This window comes from Bufo gargarizans, chromosome 2, assembly GCF_014858855.1.
Source record: "Bufo gargarizans isolate SCDJY-AF-19 chromosome 2, ASM1485885v1, whole genome shotgun sequence".
Taxonomy (NCBI): Eukaryota; Metazoa; Chordata; class Amphibia; order Anura; family Bufonidae; genus Bufo; species Bufo gargarizans.
The window spans coordinates 584,494,420-584,510,955 of NC_058081.1; the positions used below are offsets into that span (position 1 = coordinate 584,494,420).

Below are 16,536 nucleotides of genomic sequence, written 5' to 3' on the forward strand. Positions count from 1 at the left end.
TTTGCATATTCATATCATATGGAGCATTTCCAATAAGGCTCCTTACCATGGAGCACTCCTAGTAAGTCTGCAAACAGGACTGGTCTCTTCAAGGAGATTCAGCCGTCAGCCAGAATCCTATTCCGTAGTGATGTGATGTGGGGCAAGCACACCAAAACAGTTGTCTAAGGATGGATATCTGGCTTGGCAATATTCCCTTGCAAATCCCAATGCGTGTTAGAAAGTCAGAGCTAGACTCAGAGAGCCGCTTCCAATAGGTGGCGCTGAGTCAATGGTTCTCTTCCTTGGGAGATACAGCTTTGCATATTCATTTCCCATGTAGCATTGCCCAAAAAAATCTATGAAGGACTGGTCTCTTTAAAGGGGTTACCCAACCCCTAAAATGATCCTCCCAATGCCCAGGCCCCTAGTATACATTAGATTTACCTGCTCCCCAGCATACACGTCGCTTCGGATCCCTGCACGGCCACAGCTGCATCTCTCCGTCACTCAGATCAAAACATCCGGAGATGGGGGAGGAGCAGCCAATAGCAGGCCGCAACGGGCAAAAGCCACCCAAGCAGAACCCGCGAGTTGATGCAGCAACGGCCGTGCAGGGATGCGGAGCCACATGGGTGCCGGGGAACAGGTAAATATAATGTATCTGAGGGGCACAGGCATTGGGGGAGTCATTATAAGGGTTGGATGACCCCTTTAAAGAGATTCAGCACTGACTCTGAAGCTTCCCTATGGTCAGCACCCACTTTTCAGGCCTACTTATGCCATTTAGAAAAGTGCAACACATGAGTAGACTTTCCCCCCCAGTATATTCTACACAATTATGATGTCATCGATGACATGGACTTCACCATTCACTATGCTGGTCTTCAGGATGACGGTCACAAGAGTTTTTGGCTCATCTAGTTATTTAGTTAGAGGAACAAAATGTCTGGCCACCAACCCCTATGCGACCTGAATAACCCCCCCCTGTCAAATCTATAGCAGACAAAAGAACAACTACAGTTTTTGTTTTCCAAACCCTGATCCTATAGAAAGCCCCAGGACTCTCCCGCCTCCTTACTGGAATCTGTCGTTATTTACTAGTCCTCTGCCAGCGCCAATGGTAGAAGACCCAGCCGGGTCCAGACAATGATCCTTTATCTGGTGATAAACAACTGTTCCATTCCCCTCCTCAAGTCTGGAGCACAGAGAAGTCTAGCTCGCTTCCAGATGGAAAGTACAGGTCAGAGCCAGATCTTACTCCTCAAACACACTTGCTCCCTTCTCTCCTTCGCTTTCCCCACCCAAACATGCTTTCTTCATCTATTCCACTGACTTCCCTGGAAGACTTCCAGGCCACACAGAGGTTGGGAGGTTTTCCTGGAGTTATGCTGGACAGGAACCATGCAATCCCCACAACTGGCGTGTCTGTGTCTGCAGCTTTCTCCATGATGGGAAGGGTTAGCCAAAGTGCAAGCCCCTTCGTTCACTTGTGTTCCCACAACACTGTCATACTTAATGCAATCCTACTGCCGAGGCTTATCCTACACATCCTTCCAGAGCTATAAGCCTAGTCCTCTTTCCGAGGAGCGAGATCAACAACTTAAAACCATCCAATCTAGCTAACAACCCCTGTGCGACAATAAAGACTACATGGCAGGAAAGAAAGGAAAGAAAAGGGCAGTAGTGCCAGGAATGACAATTACAGAAAAGTGGAAAATAAACTATGATTGAAGAGACACCAAACTCAGAAAACACATGAAAAAGAAAAACCTCTCAGCCCTTCTGTCATCTTCTTTCTCTTGGTCATATTTTGCATTATATTACAGTTAAAATGAGAGAAATATATAAAGAAATCTCTCTGTGTCTAAGGAGGGCATCCTTGCTCCTTATTTTGTTTCTGGCTGTAAGACAACTGGCTGGAACAGGAGCCTCCCATCAATGCCTGTATGTCTGCAGAAGGACAAAAAGATCACTACCCCCTCCTCTTGGACAAGCTACAGCCTCTGTTGGTCTACAGCCAGAAATGGCGCAGAACAGCAGAAGATTAACACCTTTGCAGGATTTCTTGTGTCAGAGCATGTAAAAAGTCCTGCAGCAAACTTGTGAAGACCAGCCACTGTCAATCGCCTATGTCTAAGTAATTGTTTCTCAAACTGGGGGCAGACATTTTTTCCCGAACTTTTTATCACTCATCCCATTGACGAATAATGTGAGCTGCTTACAGGGAAGAAAAGATAAGAGGCAGAAAGCATCTAGGCCCAAAAATGGCAGGATATCCTTATTTCCTTTAATCTTACATTTCCCTTTAAATTCTGCTCCTTTCTAGCTAGGACCTGCTCTGACGACCTAGATCTCGTCACGTGCCTGCCTGAGGAGGTGCTAGGTGGAAGCTTGCACAATCCCACTCTCGGTGTGCTGTGCGTCAAGACTGTTGCAGTTGCCCACACACCATTTCTTACTCACTTTCACACATAACTAACCTTTCAATCTGTAATGTTCTTTAGCTAGCGCAGGGTCTCACAATGCTAGCACAGGTTGTCACATAAATGCCGGATGAGCCGATACCAGGAAATGAGCCTGAACTTCTGCTCGCTTACTATTTAACTTTTTTTTTTTTACATTAGGTGAGACAAAAGCTAAAAGCAGAAAATCTGTTCATGAAGTAAATTAGGACAAAGCACTAATAAGGATTCATGATGTTTGCTCTAAGTTCCCATATTCAAGGCTTTATGCTCCAAAGGTTGACCGAACACTCATTTGGCCAGCAGCTTTTTCTCCTGAAGCCCACGTGCACCTTCAGTTCGGCCAAGTGTGTATGTGTTGTCAATGGGGAATATGGAGAAAGCTCCTCTCAGACACCCTTGGTGGGAGCTTATCTCCTGGAAGAGGTAAAGGATTGGACAAAAATATTCAGTAAGAGTCGGGGGCTCCCTATACACATTAGCTTGTTGATTGAACCCTCTGTTCTTGACTCCGGATGACTGGTTGTCTGTGCCCTTGGGCCCTGATATTGGGGGCGACCAGCAGGATGGAGGATTTTGTTGACATGACTTGTCTATACAGAGGCGAAGCTTAAAGGGGCTAGCAGAGTATGTGCACTTGGTACCATAGGAGTACCTACAGGCCATTTTTGCCTTGGCCATGGTATGTAAATACAAGGATAGTGCAACACACTATACCCAGGGGTAGGTAACCTCTGGCACTCCAGCTGTTGTGAAACTACAACTCCCAGCATGCATAATTGCTATGCTCTTCAAAGAACGCCCATAGAAATGAATGGTGCATGCTGGGAATTGTAGCATCACAACAGCTGGAATGCCGAAGGTCGCTGGCCCCTGCACTATACCTTTGCCCTAGGTGTAGGAAAGACAAGCTGAGTGTATAGACCTACCACTATATAAATAATGTTTCGCCCTTCCCCCATGCTCTGCATAATGTCATTTTCTATCAGCTTTACATATAACTAAAAAAAATGTATATATGACAGAACCCCTTAAATATATTCTGCATTTCATATGCTTTCAGTGCCTTTAGCAGAAATTGGCTTAACAAAACCTAAAGTGTAAGACTTACATAAAAAAAAATAGCAAATAACAAACATGACCATAAGGACATCTATGCGCTGGTCTTATATGCGGTCTCGTCAGCACAGATCATAGTCTACCTGTCGGTGAAGTGGGACGTGTCCCGGTGCTGCGGCAGGCCTTGCTTCCTCCTCTGGCTTGAGGAGCTGCTGGAGGTGGGGATGTGAGCTTCCATTGCTCCTGGGTTTCGCACCACAGCAGCTGCCACTTCTTGTCGAGCCCGAAGCAGATCTGCCAAAAGAAGAGCGGAAACTGTGTCAAGCTGAAACACCCTGGAGTGCTGCAAACTATTCTCAAGTCGCCTCCTGACAGAGATATCCTGAGCAAGCCATCCTCCCGCCTTCCCTACCTCTCATCCCAGTGTGTGGGAGCGTTACCTGGCTGCTCGGCGAGATCGTCCTGCTCCTTATCACACTCTCGCTCCATCTCTTAACCTCTTTTGTTCTGCTCTCTATCTTCCTTTCTTTGGCGGTTTCTTTCTGCCCTTTTTTCTCCTTCTCTCAGAACTAAGCAATCAAAACCACATGTTTTTCTGCCATTGGAAATGGTCATGCTTTTTAACTTGAAAACATTCGTAGCTGAGTCACCCCGGGGTGGGGGTGGGGCGGACCAAGTTCCTCTTCCCAAGTGAAAAAGAGGGCATTACAATTCCAGAAAATGCTCTGCTGCCTTTGCTATCAGTCTGAATATTGCGGGCAACGTTTCTGTTGGCTGGAGAAGCTTACAGAAAGTCATTTTCCATCCAGGGATCCAACACAAAGTACCCCGAGTTCCTTACCCTCGCCTCAGTTTATAAGGCCAGGATCACCGCACTTCTATTCAGGATCACATCTCGGTTTTGGCAGTGGAAAAAAATGTGTGATGCAATTGAGTAAAAGCGATTTTCCAGGCACAGCAGCCTCAGAAGGAAGAAATGGGAATAAAACCTGCTCTGTGCCGGAATCTGACTAGACAAATATTAGATGACTAGGTTTTCTCGAGATCATGTCATTCTCAACTGCTATAAAGTACGGCCCATTTGCATATATCTCATAGGTTGGCGTAAATCGCCATTGTAATGCAGACCATGGTAAAGTTCATGAAAATGCAGACATACATGAATGTGCCAGCAATAAACGTATCAGCCATGCCACCGTTCATCTTGGACTATATGTACAACGACAAGAGGAGGCAGCACACTCGTGGTTATTAGACGCATAGAGGGCCCAGACACGATTAACACGGCTGGGTTAACTGCCTTCTTTAGGGGTGCTGATCATGGTGCCTGGAGGGTAGTGCTTTAAGTTGGGCTATGTCTGCCTGCCGCAGATCCTGGAGTCTGAGGCTCGAGGTTACCAACTGTGTCGCTGGATCCTGAGCGATCTGTGAGATGCGCTGTGTAGATGAGATATGGCAGTTCAGCCTGGGGGGGCTTCCCAGCTGCAGCGCTTGGCAGTCACGGGGGTGTCATAGCCTGTCAGAGCTGGCGGCTTTAGGAACGCAAGCCACAGAGATAGGAGGGGGGAAGGGGGCATCAGCGAATGTAAAAGCAGCCTGAATTGTCTGAAAGCTAAAAATGCCTGACCACCAAGAGATAATAATAAAATTTACATTTGGATGTCGCAGGATCTTAAAGTACCACATCCCTTTCCTAGCAACTGCCACAGACTATCTACTGAAATGTACGTGGATGCCTCTATCTTTGATGTAACCACTATCAGTACACAAATCTGCCCAAAAGTAATGCCCCACCACGGTTAATATATCATTTAAAGGGGTTGTGCCATAACTGATGTAAAAAAAATTATAATAATTCAAACATCCTATAGTACACGACAACCTCTTTCTAACAAAGCTAGAACCAGCCCTGTACCTCACATGGATCCAGAGATCTCCCCATTCATTGATCCAATTGTTCTGCTAGAGTCTCTTCAGCCTGGCAGCTCAGGGTGTGTGTCCTTTCTCAGGGGGTGTGTCCTTTCTGTTGTGGCTTTTTTCCAGACGTCCGTGGAACACGGTCCGTGAGATACCGGACTGGCATTGCAGGAGCGCACGGCGTCATAGCAACCAATGACGCCGTGCGCTCCTCCAATGCCAGTCCGGTATCTCACGGACCGTGTTCCATGGACGTCTGCATGAGGCTTAACTGCCACAGCTTCTAGAAGATATGGCTGGAGACAGTTGAAGATTTAAACTGAGCGTGTGTGACCGCCTCAGTGAGATGGACAAGAAATATGGAAAAGAAGAAACAGCAGGTGGCGCTATACAGATACATTTTATTGAATAGCTCAGAGGTATACTACATTTTTAATTACATGCAATTACAAAAGTATCCAGATCCAGGTGCTGGTTTGATAAATGTAGGATATTTTTCATGGCACAACCTCTTTTAACTAACAGAAAGCCAATAAGACAGGAGCTTATAAAGGTTCCTTTATACCCTGGCCAACAGCTATTTCTGCAGACTTCCCTATACACATGCACGCTCAGCTAAGCCAAGTGTGCATGTACTGTCAAAGAAGAGAGGGGGGCAGGCCGCCGCCATACACCTCCACTGGGAACAGAAAGATTGGGCGTTGAAGTTCAACATAACAGGGAACAACAGATTACAGTCAACCGCACAACAATTTTAATTTCAAAGTCCACCATTCTAACTCATACCTGGTCTCACATCTCCCCCCAGCATGACCGGCAAGTACAACCACAGCTTCCCCTGGTAGAGCAGCGTGGCAGGGTGGTCAATGAGGGCACCGCTGAGGGCCAGAGAAACTGGGCGCAGGACAAATGACAAGATGGAAGGCGCAGTAGGAAGGATGTGGTACCACATAATACACGATAACAGCATGTATGATGCTGCTCTGGCCGAAACTACTACAACAGGAATCAGCAACATTCAGCTCTCCAGCTGCTGTGAAACTACAACTCCCAGCATGCAAACATGCTCGGCTGTTCATCTAACACCCATAGAAGTGAATGAAGCATTCTGGGAGTTGTAGTTTCACAGCAGCCTAAATGGCGGAGGTTGCTGATCCCCGTACTACAAGATGACAAATGCCGGGGATGCTAGACAATGTAGGGGAGCAAAATAAATGACTACCCTGACTGATGAAGAGGAGGTATACAGATTTACTAAATTATGGTAATGTGAAAACGGTCTAGAGACATACATGCAAAAAGTATAGATTATCAAACAGTATAGATTCAAGGAATTTGACTGCACATAATAAAAAGCAACCCTCCCATACACATGCACGCTCAGCTCGGCCAAGCATGCATTTGTCCTGAACGGGGAAAGGGGAGAAACCTGCTGCCAGACTCTCATCGCCCCAAAAACAAAAGGGTCAAGCATGTAGAAATCCAACTGCCTGATCCTCCGCTGATGGGATGACCCCATGAGATGGTTGGTGGGTTTATCTGACAATTATAGCAGCAATACAGAGTAGGGAAGGTATCATTGCATAACTTGGTCCATTTTGACTAGAAAAGATGACAACCCTTGTGGGAAGCCATGCTGGTTGTCACCAAGCTTTCCCATCAATGGATATCATTTACAAAAGCGATGCTAGAACCCTTAAACTGGATCAGACAGCCTGTGACGGTGCTAGTCTGTGATGGTCACCAGTGGGTAATGGATATAATACAGAATAACACCATTTTAATGTGGGAGACTTTTCTCTGTTGTAAATCAATGGACGCGGATAAGTGTCTTCTAATGAAATCCTTGCAGCATTCCTGTAACTTCTGGCGACATGTCACTTAACTCGCTTGCTATCGGTGACAGGCCCGGATGTGGCGCCCTGACTCTGCGCCCCCCCCCCCCCCCCCCACTATGAATGTGCAGAAGGCAGGCCGCTTCCCTGACAGCTGGAAACATCACATGGAGTGACACTTTAAGCCCAGGAGGCTGCGGGTAAAGCCAGGATCAGAAGGCAGGATTAATACTAGACAGGAGAAAGCAGAGATAAAAATCTTCATGGATCTGCATTTGTATCACGGCTGCTGGGAAGAGCGACCAGAGGGCACGCTTCAAATATTGCCTCACCCTATAAAGTCATTTATAAAGCACTTACCTATCCCACACTGGCCTAGAAAAAGCACTTTTAATTATTGATATCTCCTAGCAGTCTCTATATACAGGTATGTATTAAAATGCACTACACATAGCGGCGCCAGCCTTCCTGTCATCCGTCAAAAATGACTGAGCGATATCAGTGCATCCTGATGAAATGATCATCCGCTTTCTCCTAGGAGCTGACACACGACAGTCTATCCGAGTCCAAAATATGGAAGAAAACTGTATAAAATTATGTGTAAAGCGGCATTCACATGACGGGATCTGTTTTGCAGTCTGCAAAGCGCGGATCTGCAAAATAGGGATTTGGTCCGTGTGCATCCCGCACTTTTCGCAGGTCCCATTGAAAAAAAGGAACAATAGGACATGTTCTATAATTTTTGGCTCGGCTGTATGGATGATATCCGTGTGCTGTGCACAATTTTTGTGACCCCATAGAAATGAATGGGTCAGTGTGCTTTCCCCAAAAGATGCAGATCGGACGCAGACTGAAAATACGGTCGTGTGAATGTCCTATTTTGTCAGTTTTCATGGACAGACAGCCTTCATAAAAGTCAGGGGGGCTGTTTTAATGGCAATTTTCTGATTCTTCTGTGGTACACGGGTCTACGTCACCTGCACATTCCACTTAGTTTCATTTTTCATGCAAATCTGTCCACTAGGGGGCCCTGACATGGTCAAATAATGCATTTTACATAAATGTCTATTATGACAATCATTTGTAATGCTCTTTCCCCCCGGGGACTCCAAGTGTAGAGATAGTTGTCTGACTGGGGTGACTCCCTAGGAAGTCAGTGGCTGCCATATAAGCGCTGGACCCCAACGCACACAATTTAGTAGGAAGCCAATTTGGCCTACTTTTGGAGTATGGGAAGAAGCTGGAGTACCCGGAGCATGAAAACAGGTGGAGAACATACTAAATCCAGGACCCCAGCAAGGCACCAGTGGTAACCACATATTTACTAGCTGAGGTTGTTTTTATTGCTAGTCACATGATTACAGACAAGTATTGAAGCGTGTATTTTATTTGACCTAAATGATATTATATATGATTTCGGCCCCCCAGTATTGCTGGCAATGTGAGCCAGTTCCAGGCTCTTTTCAGGGAATCAGTCTCTGAGGATGTAAATCCCCTCCCCCAACCTCAGGCTGGTACATTTTAATAAATCAAGGCCACCCCTTGACTCTCCGTCACGATTGAGAGTAATGATTTTAATAAATCAAAGCCCTAACGGGTCCGTGGAGCTGTGGCCTTGATTTATGAAAATCTGCGCTCTGAATCTCAGCCTCATCCCTGTGAAAACAGCTGGTGTTACTTTAAGGACCCACCCGTCTGACCATGGACACATCTTCTGTATCAATATCCTCAATATGTTCATCACCTCTATGTGATTTCACAGTATAAGAAATCCATGCATGAAATGTAAGGAGAAGCTGATTTGTGGCTGAACATTTCAGCTCCTATGTAATATGTGTCATCAGAAAATGACTTACTGTTTAATAAATCAAGTTTTTTATGCAAAACATTTTTAGAATTTTTGGTGATTTTTTTTTCACATGCCTATCAATATTATTTTTTTTTAAGTCTAAAATAATGCAGTTTTCACTTTGTCCACTAGGCCTAAAATGCGTCAAGACTTCCTATTCTTTCAGAGAGACTACAGTCACTGCACTGACTCCTATGGGAGAGTTTTCTAGGCATGCTCTGTGACCCGTGGTCAGGAGGGAGCAGATAAGCTGTGATATCACATATTGTGAATGGTGGATCCTGTCATTACAAGGGGGATGCAGGTAGTTAATAAAACTAACATGTCAGGAGAGGTGACATTTTCTCGTTACCTAAACTATATTTGTCACAGTGTCAGTTAAATTTGCTTAAAATCGATTTCACTCGCGTTTGCCATTCTTACCGCTGTGAGTAGGTACTGCCATGGTGTTGGCCAGTTGGTACAGCCGTTGCTGCTGCTCCTCAAAACCACCATGCTCATTAAGTGCTGACATCATACGTCTGTAGTGCTCCTCGGGGGTCATTTGAGCCAATTGCTCCTCCAGCAAAGGAGTTTGGGAGTTTTCTGCAGCAGAAAAGAAAAAGAAACTTAGAAACCATAAAATGATGCAAACGGTATAACAATTACAATTACCAGCACACAAATGAGTGTAAAAAAGCATAGAAATAAATGATAAAAAAACAGGAGATAATCTCGCCCCCATTGTGTGTCAGTCTGCAGCACTTTCTGCGATTTCCAGCTGATCGGTTCCACCTTTTGCTAGGCAATGAGCAAGGAGGTGGGGCTTAGCCAAGGGGCGGTGCTTCAGAAATGTGTCTTCCAGCCAGTCACAGGGTTGTAAGCAGAAGGAGGGGGACAGAGCTGGCATTTCTCAGTTTTACTTTTAATATATGACAAAATAAGAACAAAGGAAATAAGATCATTGCTATTTTTATTTATTTTTTGCATTTCTATGTTTCTATGTGTAGTGTCCATATTATGGTTCATGTATAATATTTAGTCCTGACAAGAACTTTAGGTGTCGCCAAAATATCAACCAATACAGTTCCAGCTTCTACTTTTTTTAAGCCAGGTCTGAACATAAAAGCAGGGATCAGAATGGTTGCCTAGGGGGCACACTACATATCATACAGGAGGCCCAATGCCTTCAAACTTGAGATGAGCCCATTTCCTGCCAAACATCAATGATATGATGGCGCTCATTTCTAGGCATACTTCGGAAAGGGCAATATTACATTATATGTACCACCTCATATCACCAAGAATCTGCACCAAATCTGAAGAAGCCAACACCAAAGAAGATTGTAAAGATCTTCAACGACCAAGCAGAGCTCTTCACTTTAGAATGAGGAGTCAGAAAGTTATGAGTTGGCCTAAAAAAAGAAATTTGAGAGTCACAGCCCTCTCGTACCAATCAAAAGTTCTGATGGCTCTGGATGTACAGACTCCATGAATCATACACAGCCTATTGTCCATAGGTTACATAAGGTATAGAAAAGCAGCTCTAGTAAACACGGAACATGACGGGCATTGTACCTGAACATTTGCTGCTGTTGCCCTACTTTCTGTCTATGAGAGCTGTTATTGCCTGGCTACTACAATTGTATCAGAGAGGCTCCTGGTTTGGTCTAAAGCCTAAAATGTAATTAATGATAATTTGTCCGGGCCTGATATAGGAGACACCACAACGTTCTCTAGCCTCACATCTGCAGAGTCCTCATTTTCTAAAGGCCCAACACTGCACACCTGGGTACACAAACTAATTAAAGATGCCTCTCCTGACGCCCCTGCATGGGTATAAACGCCGTCAATGGCACACGCGGCACTGACCTTTCTGGAAACAGGCAGAGCTGGCCTTGGGGGACAGAAAACGCAATTATATTGGTATAGACAGGAGCTACTGAGGCACCACGCAAACAAACAAAAGAGACTAAACTCTCTAAAAAGCATAACATGTAAGAGACGTTCTACAATGCTGAGCAGTGAATAGAAGTGAGTCAGTCTGGAAGCTCATTGCCTTTATAAAGTGATCAGCAGCTACTGACTTTTTTTTTCAATTAGCTGTCACATTAAAAAAAATTCAAGTTTGTGTTGTATAGCCTTGACTTTCTATGTATCTGCTATTGGCTATTGCTTTCTGTTTTACACTGAATCGATCAGGCAGCTGCTCTAACGGCTCGATCTGCAGCCCCCATCTGCTCATAAACACTCATTATAGGTAAATTCTTATCAAATTGATAAGAATGAGGCTGAAATGAGTGTTTATGAGCTGTCAGGATTTCAGAGCACAGAGATAAGGGCTACAAATCGAGCTGTCAGAGCAGCTCCCTGATGGATTCATTGTAAATCAGAAATGGGAAACAGATACACTGAAAGTGACGGCTGTAGAACACAAATTGTTAAAATACATTTTTGTAGCTCAATATGAGTATAATACAATGATAAAAAATTGCTGGCAAGGTGTCCATAGCCTTTAATATTTATACCCAACTTTCCCATTGTTTACTGTCAATCCCTGAAATAATTCAGACCCTTTTACATGGGCCAATGATCGTTCTTAATCATCGCACCCTGTAGATATGCTGCTGATAACCTAAAAAATGTGCAGCAAATTGCCCTGTGTAAACGAGAAATGTCCTGCAGACAAATAAAGACTGTATGGGGACAAAAGATCGTATTAACGATCATTCTTCCCAATACTCATGATGCCACATATAAATGTGACGTAATGAGTCTAATTGGAATAAGCCCCATCTCCAACAATACCAATGGTCACTGAGACATCTCCTGCTCCTGTGAGGGGGTTGGGTGGCTAGTGACTGTCTGTTTTTCTGGCTTATACTTTCACTTGAATGGGCGACTCTAGAGAGAAACATTTTCTTTGCATGGACTGATGGGACTATAATGGGTCAGTTGTATAGTCAAATAGCATCCTGATGTGGATATTGCTCGTGTGAAAGCCGCCTTAGAAGTTTCCTAAAAACTTTCGATACTTTTAGTGATTCTCTGCAATTAAAACAGATTCTTCTTGTGGTGTCAGGACATGCTGGGAGTTGTAGTATGTCAAGACCTGGACAGAAACAGGTTGGAGACTTTACCATGTGAATGTGCATGATCAGTAGGTGGCAACACGTATACACAAGAAATCTCAAGCCATGTGTTATTAGTCATTAAATGTTATCTAGGGAGATTACAGGGTTGTTGATACAGTGATCTGGGATGTACACAGGTTGACGCTATAATCTGCTCATACTTCTGGATTAGAAAAGAAGAGAAAACACCAAGACATGGGTCTCAGATTACCAAGTAGGCCGGACAAAACCTGATCTGGAGCTTTAAGAGCACTCAGCCCTCACTAATACCATGCTCGCTGCAGCTTTCCTGTGTCTGCCCCGGTCATTACCGGCTAATATGGCCAAAGACTGGACATTGATCCAGCCAAATCTCCAAGAGGCACCAGGGAGGAGATGGCTGGACCAGACAGCAGCATCTGTCTGTCTGTCTTCCCCTCTGACTCACAAGGAGAACAATTATCCTGTGACTGCAGGAGAAGCGTCGGCCAATTAGTGACTGCAGTGCGGTCTTCCCGGCAGCTGGAAAGATTGAATGGGTCTTAGAACGGACAGACAACCAAACTACTTATCTTACAACGTGTTATCAAGTGCCGGACCCCTCTCCAAGGAAATCCTTTTATAGAGTGTAAGGTCTCTATATGAAAAAACATTTCTCCCTCAAATTAAATTGATGCCTGAACGTTCAGTTCACTGGACCATCCAGTTCCCGACACTCAGTGTCAGGCTTTACTGTATTTCTAGCATTTTATTCAAATCACCAGGAAGATCAGGTTAAACAATACAACTGAACTGTGGAAGGACAAAAAAAAAAAAGAAGTTATCTTAAAGGGAATCTGTCACCAGTGACAGCCCCTTCCTCACTGCTCTGCCACTGCCTGGCCCTGTCAATCAAAGCAGTGAGGGAGGGGCTGGCCACGGAAATGAGCAGAGCTTGGATGCAATGGTGACACCCTAATTGCACCAAAGGCCTCATCTGCATATTAAGAAAAAGTATCATAACTTGGGAACGGAGCCGCCGATCAACAAAATAAAGACAGCTTTTTTTATCAGGTGAACGACAGCAATGTGTCTATCAACATTAGATAGGGAGGTCGCTGGTGACACACTCCTTTTAGATGCAAGTTGCATATTGAAGCATATGCCTATCATCATTATTGCTATACAAGTAATTTGTGTCTGTAAAACATTTACTATCCCTTTCCTGCAAATCTTATTTTCCCAAGGAATGGCCAAGTTTGAACTGTATGCCTAATGCAGGACTGGACAAATCCAAGGAGCCAGGTCGCCTGTGCACCTAAACGTTCTCCATTGGAGCCTAACTTTTGCATTGTTGTCTATTAACGTCTATGAAAATTCTTCCTGTCTGGCCACTAAAAAGATGAACGTGTTCTCAGGCTGGGCGCACATACATCAGTATATACAACAGACCAGGGGTGCACCACCAATGAGGCCAGGTGAGGCGATCGCCTCAGGCAGCACCAGGTAGGGGAAAGAGGGGGGCAGCGGAAGGGTCATGGGCAATAAGAGCTTTTATTGAGTCAAATGGGTTAGGTTAAGAAATTGGCATGAGGGGGGGGGGTGCGGTTTCAGTTTTCACCTCAGGAAGCAGGAAGGCTAGGTGCACCCCTGCTGAAGACGGGTAGCGCCAGAGAGAAATGTAGCACGCAGCGCTTTTCTGTCCGGCGCTGTTTTACATCCAGTATTGCTTTGGATGAATATGAATAATCCCATAGAAAACTACGGCATCAGTTCTGGCTTCGGTTTTCCTCTGGCCTTTTCTGCACCTCGCCGGACAGATTAACCAGTTAGGGGGCCTAACTGGTTTCTAAAGTCAATGGTTACGTGTACATCCCTAAACTAGTGGTCATTTATGACACATCAGCTCTTAAAACACAATCTACATAAGGAAGGCTGAGACAGAGACTTATTATACACAACGAGCCCTATTCAAACAATGTGGAGGTAGCAGAGTCGAATCGGTTATTATACTAGTTGGGGATTTTTTCCAAACTCTAAAAATGTGAGAGACTGCAGTAGGTTTTACCTGCAGACAGAGCCACCCGACAACAGTCTGGCAGTAAAGGAGTTAACGTCAAGGATTTCAAGGCCACCAACCGGGTTCATTGTGCCAAGGCTGTCACATAATGAGAAAGATTCAAGGAGACCTCAAAACAAAGGAAGGAATCTACAGAGACTCCAAAAATAAAAACACTAATTATTTCTGATTAATTTTGTTTGGTAGCGTGAACAGAAGCTTAGAGAATTAATTGCTATGTTTTTTCATCAATTTTTTTTTTTTTTTTTACGCCAGCTCTGAGTGCTGTGTAATTATCCGCTGTGCGGTCTTAGGGCCCTTCTGCACGAGCAGATTTCCTACCTGTAACTGAGGATATAGCGTGTCGATCAGTCGATCAGTGACTGAGCAATTATCGGTACTATCTGTACCTGTTTACACGGGGGGGGGGGGGGGGGGGGCTACCAACAGCTGATGACTTTTATGCCCCCATAAATGATTCTAGCTCCATTGCAGAGCCAGAAAAAATAAAAAATAATCAGCACGGGGCAATATTTTTTCCAATAAAACGACAGACACCATGATGGGACCCAACACACCGTATTATATGTTAAAAGGATCCATCGGGCACTATTGGTACCCACCGTGCGACACACCCTGTGACAGAACTAAAAACTGGAAATGACAATGCAGATGTGAACGCAGTCACACCTTTACCGGGGAAGATTTCCAAAAACAAACAAGCAACTATAGTAGATATGAATTGGTGGGGGGTTCTTGTAGTTTTACAATAACTTCATGCCAAAGTCCTCTCTACAGTCCCATCTGTTCACACTACTCTCATGGCTTCCTTTCTTAAAGGAGCCATGAAAAGTAGCCATTGTATTCCAAATCCTGACAGATCCAGTTGATTTATAATGGGAATCTGTCGGGTTTCTGTAGTTTTTCAAGGCAAGAGTAGCCTTTGGAACTATATATAATCAAACAACTTTTTGTGTATTTTGGTCATGGTGCTTCTGAATGTTAATTTTCTACTTACAATTCAAATTTTATATATACGAGGCATTTATGTTTGTCAGACCCACTGACTAAAAGTTAAAGTAACTGACTTGACTCTTCAAACAAAATGTGCATATATATATATACACATATACATATACACACACTGTATTACTATATATTTATATATATATATACACACACACACACTGTATTACTATATATATATATATATATATATACACACACACACAGTATTTATATATATATATATATATATATATATATATACACACACACACACACATACACTGTATTAATATATATATATATATATATATATATATACACACAAACATACATCTAGACATAACATTTTGTTCAATCTAAAAAGATCTCTTTTATACGGGGTATTTAGGATTCTGGAACCTAGCATAGAAGGAGAGATATTGTACTTTTAGTGCCCCCAGGATCTCATCTACTATTTCCATTCCAGACAGATTTACAATTTGTGCTTTATGTGCAGAAATAAGTGACTAATAGAAAAAAAAGCAAATAATAAAAATGTGCAAAACAATAACAACCTGTAAGAAAACTTAATTTGGAATATGGTTTTCTAATGTACAAATCTATTTAAAAAAAAACAACGGATTGGCAATAAGTCCCAAAGCCGATTTTCAGACGTCAGTTTACTCCAAGGAAAGCTCTTTAAGATCTCACAAATGAAATGTAAATGTGTAAAAGAAGGCTGCGGGGCAGGAATTCACCCATAGACCCATCCACATTCAGAGCAGCTGCCAAGAGCCCTTTCTGCCTGACACTGCCCATCCTCATCCAGTCTCTTGTTGGCAGCTCGGAATGGATTGGATCGCGGCTTAATGTCTGGGCTGACATCATGTAAAGTTTTAGCCGCCTCATTAACACCCATCTGCATGCAGAGCAAATCATTAGGGCACAGAGGAGTGATGTCCCGGATAGCAATGAAAGGGTGGGCTAATGAGGCATTTTTATCCACTCGGTAGCCCTTCTCCTCCCTCCCGTTCCACTGTGACACTCCACAAACACATCACCTTGACAACTCTCCCTCCCTCTATCCACGCCCCTCCACGAGCTTTACAACCCCCACTCGCAATCAGCACTAAGGAGGCGCACGGGGTGCCACTTACCCTTCGGAGACTCGCTTCTGGCTTTCTTGCTTTCCAGTGGGCACTCGCTGTTACTGTTGGGAGAGCATTCTCGCTTCTTGCCTAAAAAGTCATCTGGAAGGTAAAAAACATAAAAAGAAGGGCAAAAGAGAACGTAAGACAAAAAAAAAAAGTATAAT

General features: G+C 44.1%; 1 protein-coding gene across 8 annotated transcripts in view; it reads right to left on the reverse strand.

The window, feature by feature from the left end:
- Window positions 1-16,536, reverse strand: part of SAMD11 (sterile alpha motif domain containing 11) — a 135,782-nt gene that overhangs the window by 17,943 nt on the left and 101,303 nt on the right. For 7 of the 8 annotated variants that reach the window (XR_006387921.1, XM_044281810.1, XM_044281809.1 and 4 more), the window contains exons 6-8: window positions 16,379-16,471; window positions 9,528-9,689; window positions 3,647-3,797 (exon numbers count right to left, since the gene is read on the reverse strand). Coding sequence is in view for 7 of the 8 variants with exons in the window: in XM_044281810.1 (XP_044137745.1) it covers window positions 3,647-3,797; window positions 9,528-9,689; window positions 16,379-16,471 (406 nt within the window). In the remaining variant the exon portion in view is untranslated. The remainder of the gene's footprint in view (window positions 1-3,646; window positions 3,798-9,527; window positions 9,690-16,378; window positions 16,472-16,536) is intronic. The other variant, XM_044281811.1, reaches the window with a different exon arrangement.